Source organism: Malaclemys terrapin, chromosome 4 (genome assembly GCF_027887155.1).
Source record: "Malaclemys terrapin pileata isolate rMalTer1 chromosome 4, rMalTer1.hap1, whole genome shotgun sequence".
Classification (NCBI taxonomy): Eukaryota; Metazoa; Chordata; order Testudines; family Emydidae; genus Malaclemys; species Malaclemys terrapin.
In genome coordinates this window covers 122,641,819-122,660,265 of record NC_071508.1, presented here as the reverse complement: position 1 = coordinate 122,660,265, position 18,447 = coordinate 122,641,819, and the positions used below count along the sequence as shown (strand labels likewise).

General features: G+C 45.1%; 1 protein-coding gene across 7 annotated transcripts in view; it reads right to left on the bottom strand.

Moving 5' to 3' along the window:
* DGLUCY (D-glutamate cyclase) overlaps nucleotides 1-18,447 on the bottom strand; it is a 108,115-nt gene that overhangs the window by 42,713 nt on the left and 46,955 nt on the right. For all 7 annotated transcript variants that reach the window (XR_008444750.1, XM_054026214.1, XM_054026215.1 and 4 more), the window contains exons 5-7: nucleotides 18,266-18,416; nucleotides 16,266-16,388; nucleotides 8,031-8,228 (exon numbers count right to left, since the gene is read on the bottom strand). Coding sequence is in view for 6 of the 7 variants with exons in the window: in XM_054026214.1 (XP_053882189.1) it covers nucleotides 8,031-8,228; nucleotides 16,266-16,388; nucleotides 18,266-18,416 (472 nt within the window). In the remaining variant the exon portion in view is untranslated. The remainder of the gene's footprint in view (nucleotides 1-8,030; nucleotides 8,229-16,265; nucleotides 16,389-18,265; nucleotides 18,417-18,447) is intronic.

Here is an 18,447-nt window from a genome sequence, read left to right as displayed (position 1 = left end):
CACTGTAGGATGCATCCCAGAACCCACTTAGAAATCCTCTGGGAGGATATGGCTTGACCACGTCATCTTTCTGCTAGAGCAGTAAAAAGTCTCAATGATTTTCTAATGGGTTTGGTTCTTTTCAGGTAAAATGGAAGGGCACTCTGGACATCGAGAGAGTGAAGTCCTTTGTCTTCAGCAGAAGCATAGGGTTTGGGGAAAAATGCAGGTAAATGAATACTTTAGTTAATATGGAATTCAGAAACAACCTGGAGGAGAAACTTAAGGTATAGGGAAAGGGAAATCTTGTCTTTGTGAAAACTTGTATAAGAGGGTCTGCCATGATGACTCCAAGCTCACTGACCCTCCTGGCTGAAATGGTAGCCACTACAAATGCCACCTTTATGAACACGTGAATCATGTCACCAGGGTTTGAAGGACAGACTGGTGAGAGTTGACAGGGTGAGATTAAGGTCCCACTGAGGTGTAGGTTTGATCACTGGTGGAAAGGTCCTGACAGGGCCTTTCATAAACCATGCTGTAGTTGGATGAGTGAACAGGGAATGTCAATCTACTGGAGGGAGGAAGGCATTAATCACTGCAAGGCAGACTTGCAATGAACTAATGGAGAGGCCTGAGGTCGTCAAGGACGGGAGATCATGTAGAACGTTTGGAATATTTGCAGTGGTTGCAGAGTATTGGTGGAGTTGTGCCCAGCTGAAAAGTGCCATTTGGCCAGGCAGCAAGTTCTAGTAGAATCCTTCTCCTTTGGGTAAGGATAGCCTGAACAGGAGCAGAGCATGAGCATGCTATGTACCTGCGGATCCGGGTTGAACTCATCCTCCTTGTACACCGACGGTTCCAGTTGCCAGGAGGGAGAGGAGCGGTACGATTTTTGAGAAGTGTCTGGACACCTGACATAAGAATCCCATGGACCCCAATAAGGTCAGAAGGACAGTCTATTGGTTGCGGAGGACCCAAAGTAAATCAGTACCTGTGGTCCCTGGGGAGGTCATACCTGGAGGAATAGAGAGTGTGACTCTTTGAATGTCTGTCAGAGATCGACTGTCTCCATGGAGATATTGGAGTGGTTAGCACATCCGACTCATCTGAGTCCAAAAACTGCTCCATCATTATGGGAGCACTCCTGCCAGAGGGTTGGAGGTGAGGTGGCTCCAGGGACACCGACGTAGACTCCTCCTCTGGTGTAATAATATCCCTCAAGAGGGCTGGGCTGGAGAGAAGTGGAGACTGTGGATAAGGGAGGAGTATATTCTCCAATGTTATGTAAGTCTCCGAATGCCCCAGTGTCCGAGGTTTTCTGGCGGTCAGATCCAGTGGACCTGGTGCATCTATGGAAACAGCAGTTTTTGGACAAATGAGGCGGTACCGGTGGTGGGTCCGGACCAGTGCTCGTAGACAGAACTGGTGAAGGTTGGTTCTTATGCTTCAGTACCAGGGTGATCAACAGAATCAGCATATCTTTCTTTTTATGTGTTTGCTCTCCAATCTGGGACTTTTTAGAGGAATCGGTTCCTTAGGTTCTGTGTGCAAAGTCTCACCCAACCTGAAGAGGCTTGGGGAGGAAGTACATCTCTTATGGACAGTCCTCAATGGGGATCTGTCCTTATGCCCATGAGAGTATCCTCTACCCTTATGGTAAACCTTAGAAGAAGACTCTTTGGGCTTAGGTACTGGAGGCTCTGCTCCTAGGCATGTGCTTGGAGGGGCACTGCTTGTTATTTGAGGCTGATGTATGGGCTGGGGATCTCCCTGGCCTAGGTCAGAAAGGGGCCTCATAGCCTTTTCTATCAGGTGTTTTCTCGGCAAAGCTCACAGGCTTCTTGAGTTCTGTGTGGAAATGAGCGACAAATACTGGACTTTGCAGAGATATGCACCTCACCCAGACAGTAGTGATGTTCGTCACTGATGGAGAAGGAGTGAGAGCAAGAGATGCAATTCTTGAAACCCAGGTCTCAGGGCATAGTCCCAGACACAGGGAAGGATTCCCCAACCAGGGGGGAAAACCTCACACTATACTAACTGAACATTAATTAATTAGTAAGCTAAGAAAAATAAACTATTTACAAATATCTTTACGCGTGGTACAAAGAGTTGAAGGACGAGAGGTCATAGGATTCTAACTCAGGTCATGCAGTGATAATAAGGGACTGGAGAAGTGTTGGCCTGCACTGTCTCTTATATGCTCAGTCAGGAAGATGAGGAGACCTACAACATGTGCGGGCCAGCAGACACTGCTTGGAAGAATTTCTGGACTCGGGAGCCTGGTATAAATGTGTAGCCCCATGTGGAATGCACATAGGTACATCACTTGAAGAGTAAGCTCTGTTTTCTTCTTAATGTGCTCGTAACACCTGCAGCTAACCATTAAAACAATGGATGGATACATTCTTCCATCGCTTCAACAGGTGAGTGTTCAGCTAGTTTTGAGTTGAGTTCTGGGTTTATTTGTTTTTATGGCTTCTCACATGGAAAATGAGTCCAATCCTGGATTTGCAAATGTGGTTGCATGCCTTGCAAGTGTAGTCATTGGGGGGAGAGCTTGAGGCGTTGGACTTATGACATGCTCCCTTCTCCTGCAGAGACCTCACACACGACTCTTCAAAAGTAGACACGGCCTCATGGCATATACCTCTCCATCTGGGTCTCTCCAGTGCAATGAGTTCCCAGATTTTAATGTCTATCTTGCATGCATTGAGATTGGCCTTCAAAGAGTCTTTATATCTGAGGATGGGTCAACCCTTAGAGTGGTTTCCTGTGCTCAGCTGACTGTAGAGCACCACTTTCGCATACAGGAAACCTCCATGTAGACTACATGTCCGACCCAACAAAGTTGAGCCCTGATGAACATGCTCTCAATGCCAGGGATCTGGCAACTCTCAAAGACTTCAGTGTTGGGGATCCTATCCTGCCACTTGATATTGAAGACAGATCGTAGGCAATGAAGGTTTAAGCTCTCCAGCTTTTTGATGTGATATTAGTAGAGCATCCATGTCTCACAGCCGTAGAAGAATAAGGTGAGTACAATAGTGCAGAGGATTTTTATCTTAGTTCTGAGGCAGACTCCATGCTCCCTCCAGGGCCTGTGAGTGAGGCTGCCAAATGCCAAGCTGCCTTTGCCAGGCACTGAGTGATCTCATCATTCAATATGGTGTTCCTGGAAAGTATGCCATCCAGTGTGACAGACCCAGACCAGTGGGGTACAGAAGTCTGGTAGAGGGCAAATATACTGGTCACTGGATGAGTAGTTTTCTGTTCCCTGAGTGACCAGAGCAGGGGGTGCACTAGAGTAATCAGGAACCTACTAGAACCAGTTAAGGCAGGCAAGCTACTTAGGACACCTGGAGCCAATTAAGAAGAAGCTGTTAGAATCAATTAAGACAGGCTAATCAGGGCACCTGGGTTTTAAAAGGAGCTCACTTAAGTTTGTGGTGAGAGTGTGAGGAGCTGGGAGCAAGAGGTGCAAGGAGCTGAGTGTGAGAGGGTGTGCTGCTGGAGGACTGAGGAGCACAAGCGTTATCAGACACCAGAAGGAAGGTCCTGTGGTGAGAATAAGGAAGGTGTTTGGAGGAGGCCATGGGAAGTAGCCCAGGGAGTTGTAGCTGTCATGCAGCTGTTACAGAAGGCACTATAGACAGCTGCAGTCCACAAGGCCCTGGGCTGGAACCCGGAGTAGAGGGCAGGCCCGGGTTCCCCCCAAACCTCCCAATTGACCTGGACTGTGGGTTCTTCCAGAGGGGAAGGTCTCTGGGCTGTTCCCCAACCCACATGGTGAATCTCTGAGGCAAGAAAATCCACCAATAAGCGCAGGATCCACCAAGATAGAGGAGGAACTTTGTCACATCAGGTACCAGAATTTTCTGACAAAGTTGAGGGGTGTATTGTCAATTGTGATGATAGGATCATGGTGTTGGTGATACTGGTGGTCTGCTGCTGGCTGTCTTTTTTCAACTGAAGCACTTTGAGGCATAGGCAAAGTGGTCCACAATAAGCTGGATGTCCTCAAGCATGTGTGCAATGAAGACACAGTCATATTAAAACAATGACTATAATAAAATCTCAAGTATCAGGGGGTAGCCGTGTTAGTCTGTATCTACAAAAACAACAAGGAGTCTGGTGGCACCTTAAAGACTAACAGATTTATTTGGGCATAAGCCTTCGTGAGTAAAAACCTCACTTCTTCGGATGCAAGTTGCATCCGAAGAAGTGAGGTTTTTACTCACGAAAGCTTATGCCCAAATAAATCTGTTAGTCTTTAAGGTGCCACCAGACTCCTTGTTGTTTTTATAATAAAATCTCATGTTTCTTGGTCATCTGTAGGGGTCTGAAAGGAATTTATTCCCCTTCAATACACAATTCGCCAAATCCATTCTGGGTTTTTTTGCCTTCCTCTGAAACATCAGGAATTGACCACAGTTGGAGGCAGGACACCAGGCAAGATGGAACAATGCTCTGAAGTGGTACCTGGAATCCTTTGTTCCTAGATGCTTAGCTGTTGAATCTTGCTCATGTGCTCAGGGTCAAACTGATTGCCAGATTTGGGGAAGAAGAAGGTAATTAAAATTGCTGCAGGCTGTGCAAATTGCAGACTGTTGTTTCAGAGACTCAAAGGGAGTTTGAAGGACTATCACTTGTTTTCCAGACTTTAAGGAGCTTGCTTTCATGCTCTACAGAGGGTTTGGACACCATTCTACAGAGACTGAGAGGGATAAAATTTCCCAGAAAAGAACCCTAGAGGAGTGTATGTATGTATGTGCACATAAGTATATTTTGCACTGAGACTTGCAAAAGTAATAAGTAATAAAACTTGGGGAAAAACCCTTAAAAGAGTTGTTGTTGACATTAGCCCCCAACTAAAACCTCTCCAGCGCATCATCAGAGATCTACAACCTATCCTGAAAGATGATCCTTTACTCTCACAGATCTTGGGAGACAGACCTGTCCTCGCTTACAGACAACCCCCCAACCTAAAGCAAATACTCACCAGCAACCACACATCACTGAACAAAACCACTAACCCAGGAACCTATCCTTGTAACAAACCCCGATGCCAACTCTGTCCACATATCCATTCAAGTGACATCATCATAGGACCTAATCACATCAGCCATACCATCAGGGGCTCGTTCACCTGCACATCTACCAATGTGATATATGCCATCATGTGCCAGCAATGCCCCTCTGCCATGTACATTGGCCAAACCGGACAGTCTCTACGCAAAAGAATTAATGGACACAAATCTGACATCAGGAATCAAAATACTCAAAAACCAGTGGGAGAACACTTTAACCTGTCTGGTCATTCAGTGACAGACCTGCGGGTGGCTATATTACAACAGAAAAACTTCAAAAACAGACTCCAAAGAGAGACTGCAGAGCTAGAATTGATATGCAAACTAGACACAATCAACTCCGGTTTGAATAAGGACTGGGAATGGCTGAGCCATTACAAACGTTGACTATCTCCCCTTGTAAGTACTCTCACACTTCTTATCACACTGTCTGTACTCGGCTAGCTTGATTATCACTTCAAAAGTTTTTTTTTTTTTTTTTTTTTTTCCTCTTAATTAATTGGCCTCTCAGAGTTGGTAAGACAACTCCCACCTGTTTATGCTCTCTGTATGTGTGTATATATATCTCCTCATTATATGTTCCATTCTATATGCATCCGAAGAAGTGGGCTGTAGTCCACGAAAGCTTATGCTCTAATAAATTTGTTAGTCTCTAAGGTGCCACAAGTACTCCTGTTCTTCTTTTTGCGGATACAGACTAACACGGCTGTTACTCTGAAAGTTGTTGACATTGTTCACAGTTACTTCAAGGGTTATAGGTAAACTGTTATGCATTCATAGATAGATAGATATTTAGTTCATAAATTTTCCATTAGAGATTGTGTCATTCTCCTTCTATCAGAAATTAAATTCTGTATAAACCCTGAAAAAACTAAGCTTTGCTCTGTACTACAGCAGAAAGATAAGCTGAAGTACTGAACAGGAAAGAAATAAAATACCTGATCTTAGTATGTTGCCTTCCCCAAACTTGTTATACATGAACATTTAAGCTAAGCAAGATATTATTCCATTCAGAAGAAGTCAGTGTTTAAAAGTACATAGACAAATAAAATCCCAAGCACGCTTTATATATGAAGGAGTGAAAGGTACTGAAAAGCTGTTAAAGGATGCAGTAGCCCTCGTTGACATCATCTCACATAGGGAATTATCCTTGAGCTGATGCCAGTATGTTTAACAGCTCTGCAGTTCATATACTAGCAATTGCTACTAGTATTCATTTATATATAGGGCCCTACCAAATTCACGGCCATGAAAAATGCATCATGGACCGTGATCTGGTTTCCCTCATGAAATCTGGCCATTGTAGAGGGGGTCATGGTATTGCCACCCTTACTTCTGCACTACTGCTGGCGGCGGCACTGCCTTCAGAACTGGGCAGCTGGAGAGCGGTGGCTGGGAGCCCAACTCTGAAGGCAGCACTGCCACCAGCAGCAGTACAAAAGCAGGGGTGGCATGATATAGTATTGCCACCCTTACTTCTGTGCTACTGCCTTCAGAGCTGGATGCTGGAAAGTGGTGGCTGCTGGCCGGGCACCCAGCTGTGAAGGCAGCATTGCTATCAGCAGCAGCGCAGAAGTAAGGGTGCCAATACCGTGACCCCCCTACAAAGCCTTGCCAACCCCACCCCCCAATCCCTTTTTGGACTGGGACTCCCACGGTTACACCACCATGAAATTTCAGATTTAAATATCTGAAACCAGGAAATCTCATTAAATCCTATGACTGTGAAATTTACCAAAAGGGACTATGAATTTGATATGGCCCAGTGCTTAATTTGTGCCAGGGCTTGCCAGGACTGAGCCCTGTCACCTCTAAGCTTGCCACGCAAGTTATGAAAGTAAATAATTGCTTGAGCCCCGGCACCTAATTGCTTGAGCCCCAGCACCTCTTTCATTACAAATTAAGCACTGGTAGGGCCCTATTTATATACAGTAACTAGATTTCTTCCTGGTGAGAACTAGCTTCTGGTCTCCAGTCACCTTGCAGCAGTCAGGTGCAATCTGCCTAGGGTTTTCAGTGATGGTCAGCAGTACATGATGTTAGCATGAAAATGAGTGTAAGGCAAACCCTCAGCTGGACCAGGGCTGCTCACTCAGCTATGACTCACCCCTCCAGCAGAGCCTGCAATGACTCATCTCTCAGGCATGCTGCAACAGCCTATCCAGGGGGAGGGGCAGATGACCCACAGGCACAGGTATTTCACACTCCCCACCAGAGTCACAACTTGCTCTGTGCAACAGCACCATTTGGCTAGGAATCTTCCTGCTGCCTCATGGTGTTACAGATTTTCTAGGCTTCCAGCCTGCCCTTGATCCTATCCCTGTTCCTGCCCCAGCCTTGCCTAAGCCTTGTCCTAGCCCGCTTCAGCTGCTCCAGCCCTGGTACTGACCTGCTCCCAGCTCCTGACCCCCAGATCCTTGGACTGACTCCAGCCCAGCTTCGACTTCATCCTGCTTCCAAATTCTGACTACGATCCTGAGTTGGCACAACTATGGACTCTGACCCCGGTTCTTACCCACGGCTTGTCCCTGGACCCCAGTTTCAGTGCTGCCCTCGGCCAGGTCCCAACTCTACCTCCAGCTTCAACCCTTGATATCTGTTCTCAGACACTGCTTTAACCACCAGGCCTGACTGTCTAGAACTCAGAGTCTGAAAATGAGACCAGGAATGGGAACTGAATTGATGCCTGCCTTTATCCGGTGCAGACCAGTACCTTAGGCTGGCACAAAGTAGTCCATTTGGTAAGATGGAAGGGGAGAAGTAACAACGTTCTATCAGAATAACCTAACAGTGGAATTCTTTGTAACATTTGGAATTACCTTTCAATTTTTACTATTTAAGGTCACCTGTGCAATATCTAAATGAACGGAATGGATCATACTAATTTAGTATGACAAATCCTATGTTTCCAGAATGATTAATTCTTCAGTAACTCAAGAAAAATGTTTATTTTTTTACCTGGATCTACTCCAATTAGACTTTCTAGCTCTCTTATCTTTTGCACAGCTGTTTCTGATGCAATGCTATAATGCAAAGCATTTTGAGAAATGCAGTGGACCGTGGGGATTTCTTTAGAGTTATGAACTGGAGCATCTTCATTCTTCAGGGCAGTAATAAACATGCACCCAGGAAAATGTGTAAAAGCCAGCGGAGACTCTACAATAGATGGAAAAACTTCAATTCAGTATGCTAATATACTAATACAATATACAATATACTAATAACAAATAAAAATATTATTGATAAAGCACCAGAACGATAAGAAAAATAGAAAAGTTGCATCCTAAAACATATACATGGTCCCTACCCCAAAGAGCTTACAATATAAGATGACAAGTGACACGTGAAGGGAGCTAATCAAATATATACATAAGTAACATTGTAAGTTTGTGTGTATGTGTGTACATATATATATAATATACACACACAAACACATCGGAAGGAAAGAACGGGGGCTTATGGATCAGTTGAACGCATTTTCACTTAAGAAAAAGACTATATGAAATTGTATTTAGATGATTGGGCTTATATTTTCAGAAGTGTCCCCATTTTTGTTACCCAACTTGAACGATTTAGAACCTGATTTTGGAGGCACTGAGCACTTGCAGCTCCTAATGGAGTTAATCTGAAAATCAGATCTTAGATGTCTCAAGTTGGGCACCTAAATCAGTGATAATTTTGACAATTTAGGTACAAGTGACTTCCCTATAGTCATACAATGGGTCAGTGGTACAGCTGGGATTAAAAATATAATCAGTCACCCACTTCTGTAGTACAAACACTAAACAACATTGCCTTTCTTTAGTATCTGTGAGTTTGCTGTATAGTAAATGCGTGTGAGAGGCAGCCTATCCACTGTAAGCACTGCTCTAGTCCATGTTACTAAACTCACTTTGCAGAAGCACTAAAAAAATACACTGGGCCTCATTCTCCACTGCTTTTGCCTTGTGTAGTCATTTAGACACAATGTAAAACACTGCCACTATGATTTGCAAGCATTTCACATCCACTGTGCCCTCACTTCGCATTAAATATAAATGATTGCATAAGGTACAATGTAGAGCTGTGTGGAGAATGGAAATGCTGTTTCACAAAGAATCCTGAAGTTTGTTTTTGTTGTGATTTGGAACAAACCCCCAAATTTTTGAAATTCTCTGTGAAAGAAAATTCAGGAAAAAAAATTTTTGGATCAGTCAAAATGGGGTTTTTTTTGAGAAAATCAAAATGTTTTGTTTCAGTTGACTTTATTTTATATTATAAAATATAATTAGGCTTGGCAAAATTAGATTTTTAAAATAATTTTGACACATAATATTGATGTTTATTTTTAAGCATTTTGTTGTTGTTGAATTAAATTTTTACATAGTGTAAAATTATGGTTTTAAAGAACAGTAAAAGCTGTGTTCTCCGGCCCTGTACCAACCAGAGAGTTCTATAAACTAGCATTTCTAATCTTCATAGAAAGTCTGCTTTATAGTCCTGGTTGGTGCAAGGCAGGCAGGTTCCCTATGTGGCTTCCTGGAAGTGGCGACATGCTCCTGCTGCTCCAAGGCGGAGGAATGGCCACAAGGGGTTTGGAGTGCAGGAGGGGGTGCAGGACTGGGGCGCGGGGGGGGGGATGAGGGTCACAGGCTCTCGGAGGGAGTTTGGGTGCAGGGGGGGGCACGGGATTGGGGTGCGAGCTCTGGGAGGGAGATTGGGTGTGGGAGGGGATACGGGGTGCTGGATCCGGGGGGGGCGCTCACCTTGGGCGGCTCTGCGCAAGCAGCGACCAGTCCCTGTGGCCCTTAGATGGAAGTGCAGCTAAGTGGCTCTGCGCACGCTGCCCCCGCCCCAGCGCTGGCTCCGCAGCTCCCATTGGCTGGGAACCGTAGCTAATGGGATCTGCGGGGGTGGCGCCTGTGGACGGGGGCAGCGTTTGCAGAGCTGCCTAGCCGCACCTTTGCCTAGGGACCGCAGGGACTGGTCACTGCTTGCGAGGAGCCACTTGAGGTGAGCAATCCCGCATTCGGCACTCCGCGCACCCCAACCCCCTGCCCCACACTCTCTCCCACACCCAAACTCCCTCCCAGAGCCTGCGCCCTGCATGCCTCCACTCCCTCCCTCTTAGTTAACCAGAATTTTTCACTTACCAGCACCCCCCATTCTCCCAACATGCCAGGTAAAAAATCTTTTACTGTATTCTCCCCCTATTTTTAATCAATTTAATTTTTTACAGTTGCTGGAAATTATGGGGGAGGGTCAGGCAATAATTAAGACAGTATATGTTGAGGTTCACAAAGTTAAAGCTATATAACTATCAAAACAAAAATTGCCAACATCACATGTCAAAATGTACAAAGTAAATATCCTTAAATCAAACTAAAGTTCTCAAGCAGCATTTTTCTTACTCTGTCTATCTGTAAAGTTAAATTATTATTGATGGAAAGATTTTTTTCATCATTTTATGTGTGTATGGTGAAATCTATGTTTACTGATGGTTAGCAATTAGAATCTAATCCTTCCAGGTGTATATATATAATATAATACAGAATTTGAAAAAAATGTGAAAGAAAAGCAGTTTCAAAATGAAAAATCAAAATGGTTCTTTACCAAAATGCTGAAACGGAACATTTCCACATAACTCTTTTTCTCCAATTTTCCTCCTAAACAAAATTTTGGTGAAATTAACATGATTTTGCATTTAATTTTGATTCTGACGGAAGAAGAGGTTACTTATCATCTTGTACAGTAACTGGAGTTAAAGTTGTTTTGTCCCTGTGGGTGCTCCATTTGAGGATGTGCATGCGCTTGTGCACTCTCGATCAGAGATTCTTCTGCTAATATATCCCACAGGTCTGCACCTGTATTGTATGCTGCCTTACGCTCCAGTAAGAGGGCATATAGATAAAAGCAGACCCACACCTCTCCAGTTCCTTCTCAACCTCAGAGCATAATAAAAGTCCGAAGCAAAAGGAAAAGGAAGGTGGGAGTGGAGCACCCATCCAGACAAAACATCTCAAAGAATTCCAGTTACTGTACAAGGTAAGTAACCTCTCCTTCTTCGAGTGTTGTCCACTTGGGTTTCTCATGAGGAGACTACCAAGCAGTACCTTAATGTGGAAGAGGATGCTGAGGAGGTGGATCCAGTACAGAATGCAGAACTGCTTCACAGAATGTCATGTCCACTTTGGTGGCATGGAGTAAGGGATAATGCTGTGAAAAACATGTGAATGCAAGACCAGGTGGTGGCCTTGCAAATGTCCTTGAAGCATACCTTCCTAAGGAGGGCACTGGAAGTAGATTGAGCCTGCATGACATGAGTAGTGACTCTAGGAGGGTGGGTACAATCTATGTCTCATAGCATGCCAAAATGCATCCTGATACCTACCCACACAGTCTCTGAGAGGAGATTGAATGACCCATCATCCTCTCTGCAAAGCAAACTAAGAGCCTGGGAAAAACCCTGAAGGGCTTAGTTATGCCTGCTTGAAGTTAAAATATGTTGATATGTAGTGACAACTTTTGAGGAGTCCATTTGCCTTGGGCTTTAGGATTTTGCAGTTGAGCACCGGAGGCTATAAGGGAGGCAACTGTGGTGATGATGTGTGTGGGAGATAGACATGAGAAGGGGGTTCCCATGCAGACTTTTAAAGGGTACTTCCAGCATTGAGGGAGTCGAGTACCATCTGAGGGCCTGACATCTCCCTGGACGGCTTGTGCCTGCTGGGAGTGTAGGCTGTCTTGAGCCAGGCTTGAAGACACCAGGAACTCAGCCTTGCATGAGGGATTACAGAAGTTCAGACTGCCATGTGTCCCAGGAGCTGAAGACAAGTTCTCATTGTGGTTCGTGGACTCTGCTGTAAGAATGAAGATCAGGTTGGATCTCTTGGCAAGCCTGTCCATAGGGAGGTATGTTTTGGCTGCCTCCGAGTCTATGCATTGCACGGGTGTCAGGGTTTATATGTTGAGGCGAAGGCTTTGGGGGTGGAACAGAGCTAGGGCCTTCTTGGTGGCCAACTGGACTTCCAGGAAAGTATGGTCCTTGAGGAGCCAGTTATCCAGATACGCAACAATGACTATTCCTAACTATTGAAGGTGGGCTGCAATGATGGAGAGGACCTTTGTAAAGACCATAGGAGCTGTTGATAAGCCGAATAGCAGGACACGGTACTGGTAATGATTGGTGCCCACCACAAACCTGAAGAAACAACTGTGAACAGGGTCTATGGCTACTTGAAAGTAGGCATCCTTGATATTGAGGATGATGAAACAGTCCCTGGGATCTAACGATGGAATAGTCATTGCTAGGGTGACCATCCTGAAGTGCTGTGTATGAATAAAAGTTTTGAGAGAGCAAAGGTTTAAAATCGATCTCCACCCTCCTTTTGTCTTCAGGACCAGGAAGTACCTGGACCAGATACCCTTACTGAAGAAGTCTGGAAGAATGGTTTTGATCGTCCTCAGTTGCAGGAGGGATTCTACCTCCTGCTTTAGGAGCCCCCTGTGAGAAGGATCCCTGAACAGGGATGGGGGGGAGCAGAATTGGATGGAGTAGCCCAGCAGTTCTCAAACTGTGGGTTGGGACCCCATAGTGGGTCGCGACCACATTTTAATGGGATTACCAGGGCTGACTTAAACTTGCTGGGCCTGGAGCCAAAGCCCGAGTCCCACTGCCCAGGGCTGAAGCTGAAGCCCAATGGCTTCAGATCTGGGCAGCAGGGCTCAGGTTACAGTCCTCCTGCCAAAGGCTGAAGCCCTTGGATTTCGGCTTCCGCACCCGGGGCATCAGGATTTGGGCGAGTTCAGTCCCCACTCCTGGGGTCGTGTAGTAATTTTTGTTGTTAGAAAGCGGTCACGGTGCAATGAAGTTTGAGAAACCCTGGAGTAGCCTGTCAAGATTATTTTCAGTACCAATTTGTCTGAGGTGATATGCTCCTAAAAATGGAGGAAATGGGCAAGGTGGTCTCCATAGGTTGAGAGAATGGATGGCTGCTGCAACTAAAGATCCACTGGGGAGAAATCTCGACCAAAGTATCAAAATGGTCGTTTGGATGAAGTAGCCATCTGAAAGGTGACAATGGAGGATAGGCCTTTCTTGTGCCTAAACCTTTTTTGGGAGGCTCAATAATTCTTTGAAATGCCTGATAGTACACCGGATGCGAGCATTGTGCTGTCTGAGATTTGCTATATTTTCACTTTGTAAATGGAATATAGATACCAAGAAAGTGCAATGTCACCTGGAGTCTTTGAGTGAATGAAGAGATCTGACTGTATGTCACTAAAGAGCTTAGGCCCTTTAAAAGGCAAGCCCTACATAATATTTTGTACTTCCTTGAGCAAGCCAGAGGACTGTACCCAGGAGGTCTGGTGCATGACTATGGCACAGGGCACAGAATGAGAGGCCATATCCTCCTTATAAAGGGAGGCCTGCAGGAAGGCTTTGGCTATTGTATGACCATCTGTAATAAGAGTTAGAAACTGCTCTCTCTTGTTCTGAGGCACAGACTCAATAAAATGAGAAAATTTACTATAATAGGTAACGTCATATTTTGCCATCAGGGCTTGGCAGTTGGCAACTCGGAATCGGAGACACTGATAAGTAGCTCTTACACCTTAGAAGGTCAGATGGTTAAGTTCTTTGTCAGATATTACTGACTTCTTTTGTTCGTGGCATTGACGACTAGGGAATTAGGAGTGCGATGAGAAAACAAGTACTCCAAGCCTTTGGCTGGGCCATAGTACTTTTTATTGACCCTGTTACAGGTGAGTGAGATGATGGCCAGAGTCTGCCACACTGTGTGGATTGGTGAGAGAAGGGCCTCATTAATAGGTAAGGCTATCTTGCCCTGGGTGAAGGTGTGCAAGATGTCCACCAAGGATTGCTTTTGTTCCTGGATTTCCTCCAAAGGAATCTGTATAGCCTCTATTATGTATTTCATCAAGTTCTGAAAGTTATCCATGTAGGATGGCAGAGAAGGCATAGTTGTCTCTTCTGGGGCAAACTTCATCTGAACTCTTGATCCTCTGATGGCCCCTCTTGAGTAGGGTGAGGAGGCTCCTGAGCTATTGGTGGATGAGAATCCTGTTGGGACCTCCTGTGTAAGGATACCCTGTAGACTTGGTCCTCATATGGAGCTCAAGGGCTCCGAAATACCCCTGGAGAGGGGTGTAAGGGAAAGGCACTACACGTCTTGGGTGGTCTTGCCAGAGCTGTTGGATCAAGTGTCTGCTGGCTCCTCAGGTCTCTTCTTCAGGGAAGACCTCAAGAGGAGGAGGGTGATAGATGGTACAGCCCTCAATAGAGACCTCTGAATCAGAGGAGGTGTCCTATGTCTAGTGATGAAGCTGAAGGAGTCTGTACCAGGGCTCACATCAGTATTAGAAGCCAAGGCAGATCCAGCAATTGTGATGGTACTGGTGGGTGGATCTATACCTGAGGCTGCAGCGATATCAGGGAATATGTTTGGTCAGGGTGGGAAGACATGTGCCAGTGGGAAAGTCTTTGTGGTACCCCTTAGGAACAGGAACTCGGGTTCCTCGATACCATGAAGGCCCTTGTGAGAGAGGTACCTAGAAGCTACCCGTGAGCCCGGGGAGTGTTCCACCAGATTAAATATGTCCAGCGGTACAGGAGGTGGTACCACAGAAGACCACGGTAATTCTGGAAAGATCTAGCTGTTGGTGGACCTGGTAAGATAATTTCTTCTAAGAGTCCTTCCATCTGGAAGAGTCTGATCTTGGTACCAATGAGCAGTGGTGAAAGTAAGCCGGTCCGGTGTACCGGCAAGAGCTGATATGCCGATCCGGACCGACTGGCTTCCCCAGGCTGGCGATTTAAAGGGCCCGGGGTCCCCTGCAGCAGCCAGAGCCCAGGGCCCTTTAAATCGCCACTGGAGCCCTGGGGTAGCAGTGGTAGGGCTCCGGCTGTGATTTAAAGGGCCCAGGGCTCCACCCGCTGTGGGGAGCTCCTGGCCCTTTAAATCACTGCTGGAGCCCTGCCGCCATTACCCCGGGGCTCCGGCAGCGATGCTCGGGTGGCACTTTAAAGGGTCAGGGCTCCCCGGAGCAGCAGGAGCCCCTGGCTCTTTAAATCGCTGCCAGAGCCCTGCCGCTGCTACCCCAGGGCTCAGGGAGCAGGGATTGTGCGGCGATTTAAAGGGCCAGGGGCTCCCTGCCACCGGAGCTCTTGAAGCCTGGATGGGACATGACCCTCTCCAAGGGCTTGTCTACACTACCCGCTGGATTGGCAGGCAGTGATCGACTCAGCGGGGGTCAATTTATCGCATCTACTATAGACGCAATAAATTGACCGTTGACCGCTCTTCCATCGACTCTGGTATCCCACCAGAATGAGGAGCGCAAGCAGAGTAGACGGGAGAGCGTCAGCTGTCGACTTGCCACAGTGAAGACACCACGGTAAGTAGATCTAGGTATGTCAACTTCAGCTACGCTATTCACATAGCTGAAGTGGCGTATCTTAGATCAACCCCGCGCGGTACTGTAGACAAGCCCCAATACAGGAGAGGCAGCTGGAATGCCTATCACAGAAGGGAGAAAGACCTGTGTCAGATTTGGAAGGGCTTGAATCCTGGGATCTTGGGCATACTCTGCCAGGAAAGCTGCCAGTCAAGAAGGCCTAAGAGAAAAGGGGGCCCTCAAAGAAAGAAGGAACAGATGAGGGAACCCACCTTCAAAGCACATCTGTGCTATAAAATGTAAATTAACAACAGCAAAAACAAAACAAATATCAACAACTAAAAATTAATTGTAAAACAAAAATAAAGAGTAAAAGGGCAGAAGAATAACTATGTCAACCAGATAGCTGATACCACAGAACTGCATCTCAAGCTGCAGGCAGTTAAGAATGAACTGGAGTAGCATGGTCCACTTCTCCCTATATGTTTTCATACTGGAGCACAAGGAGGTGTACAGTGCAGGTGTAGCCGGTGCAGGCACTACTAGCAGAAAGATCTCCGATGGGAGAGTGCACGGGCATGTGCACAATCTCATGTGGAGCACCCATTGGGAAATAACTCAATGAACTGTTCCAACAGAAAATGGGTCCATCAAAGATTTTTCAACCAGCTCTAGTTCAGGGCAATGAAGATCAGACCCACTAACCACATCCTACCAATAAGAACTCTCTCAGTGTACAGTGAACAACATAAAAATGAAACCACTGTTATCTCAAACATAAAAAGTCCATCATACTGCAGTTGCTGACTGCTTCCACCCCTGTTACTCCACAGGCCCAAAACACTGGAACATCCTGAGGGTGAGGCTGAACTGGATCTCCATAGTCTGGGCTGGAAAGGTTTTGGATTCCTAATAGGCCTATGATTGACAAACAGTAAAACAACATTAAATTCCAGCAAAGCAGTAATGGTATAAAGCTGAGCTCATCCAGTGACACTGTGTTAAAATTGCAGCATGGAAAGCAGTAATGACAAGGCCAACCTATGACTCAAATGGCCTGTTAGGCTCCCTTAGTATGCATGTATGTGTCCTCGGTTCCTGTCCTAATATTATATGCCTTAATTTTTTTTTGTATATTAGTAAAACACGGATGATGACATTTTATTACATATTATATTGGCTATATCTGAGACAAATGAAAACCTGCTGAGCACTCTCTGAATTTTACAGTTCCTAGGAAACGTTCTTACAATATCTGATCTGTTCACTCAAGAGATACTTTCATAAGAGTAGTGGTGGGTTATTCCTATTTGCCCATGCAGGCATGTTCCTATCCAGTGCTTTGTCCAGCCCATTTTCATTAGCTAAAGATATGGGCCTTCACTACTTCCCTTTGGCAGTTATTCCACAGCCTATTAGAGCTCACTATCAAACTTTTCCTGTTCTTCAGCCTAAATCCTTTGCTTGAATTAATTCAATTATTTTTAGTTATACTGTCCTGGATCATCCTAAACAATTGCTCTCTCTCCTTTGTGTTTACATTCTTCAGACACCTGCAGCTGGTTTTCTTATTTTCCCCCCACCTGCCCTAGACTCCATTTGAGTAAGCCACATGTGATTATTTAAAATACTCCTCAGAGACCAACAAAAATAGCCTCTTAATCATTTTTGTTGCTCTTCTCTGAACTCACTCCAATTTGTAGTTTGCATTCTAGAAGTTAAATACCCAGACCTGTATGCATTATTCTAGGTGCAGGGTCACTAGTGCCATATAGACCCCCCTCCATGCTCCGTGATTTCATATAGCCAATAACGTCACTGGTTTTTTTATTACTGCCATATCATAACAAAAGGTCATTTCTAATATGTTTTCCACTGTTGTATTATTTTCTCTGTCCTCACAGTTGTTTTTAACACATCTTAGTTCAATATCACTTTTAAATGCAATGTGATGTTTACTTTCAGGTTCATTAATGAAGATGCTAAATAATACCGGACTTACAACTGATCCCGTCTTGAAACTGCCATCTCCCAACACTGCCATTTATTGTTACCCTTTCCAACGATGGGACAGTGCACATATTCAAGCCAAACCACATGTATTTTTCAATAAGATTTAATCAAATACTTTACCGAAATCCAAATAAACTACAACGAGGAGTCCTTGTGGCACCTTAGAGACTAACAAATTTTGGGCATAAGCTTTCATGGGATATAATCCACTTCATCAGATGCATGGAGTGGAAAATACAGTAAGCAGGCCAATTCAATTAGGGTGGATGTGTCCCATTGGCCTCGTTAGCACTGACCCCCCACTTGGTAAGGCAACTCCCATCTTTTCATGTGCTGTATGTTTATACCTGCTTACTGTATTTTACACTCCATGCATCTGATGAAGTGGGTTATATCCCACGAAAGCTTATGCCCAAATAAATTTGTTAGTCTCTAAGGTGCCACAAGGACTCCTCATTGTTTTTACTGATTCAGACTAACACGGTTACCACTCTGAAACCTGTCACCAAATAGACTACATTACTTCTTTCCCTGTTTCACACATCCATCTCTTTATCCAACACATTTTCTCTGTTCAGTCACATCAAACCTTCACTTTCAGCTAAACTAAACTGTAAACAAGTCAGTACCTATGTACCTATAAAAAGGTTTAGGTTTTTATGTAGCCACTTGAAATTTAGGCTGAAGTTTATTGTCCCCCATACTTTTTGTCAATTTTTTCCCTTAGCTTTATGGCCAGTGTAATACACTCCTAGAATGAAATGTATGGAAAGTACACTGACCAGGGTTACCAATGTGAACTGGTGCTCCATGTGAGTCTTTCAATGGGCAAGAAGCTTCCACAACTGCTTCTAACTGGTCTTCAGGAATTGGTCTCATTGTGACCACTAAATTGCAGCAAAAACTAGCAACTCTGCAACAAGGCATATCTGTCTGACAAAATTTAAAAAATAATCAAGGCATT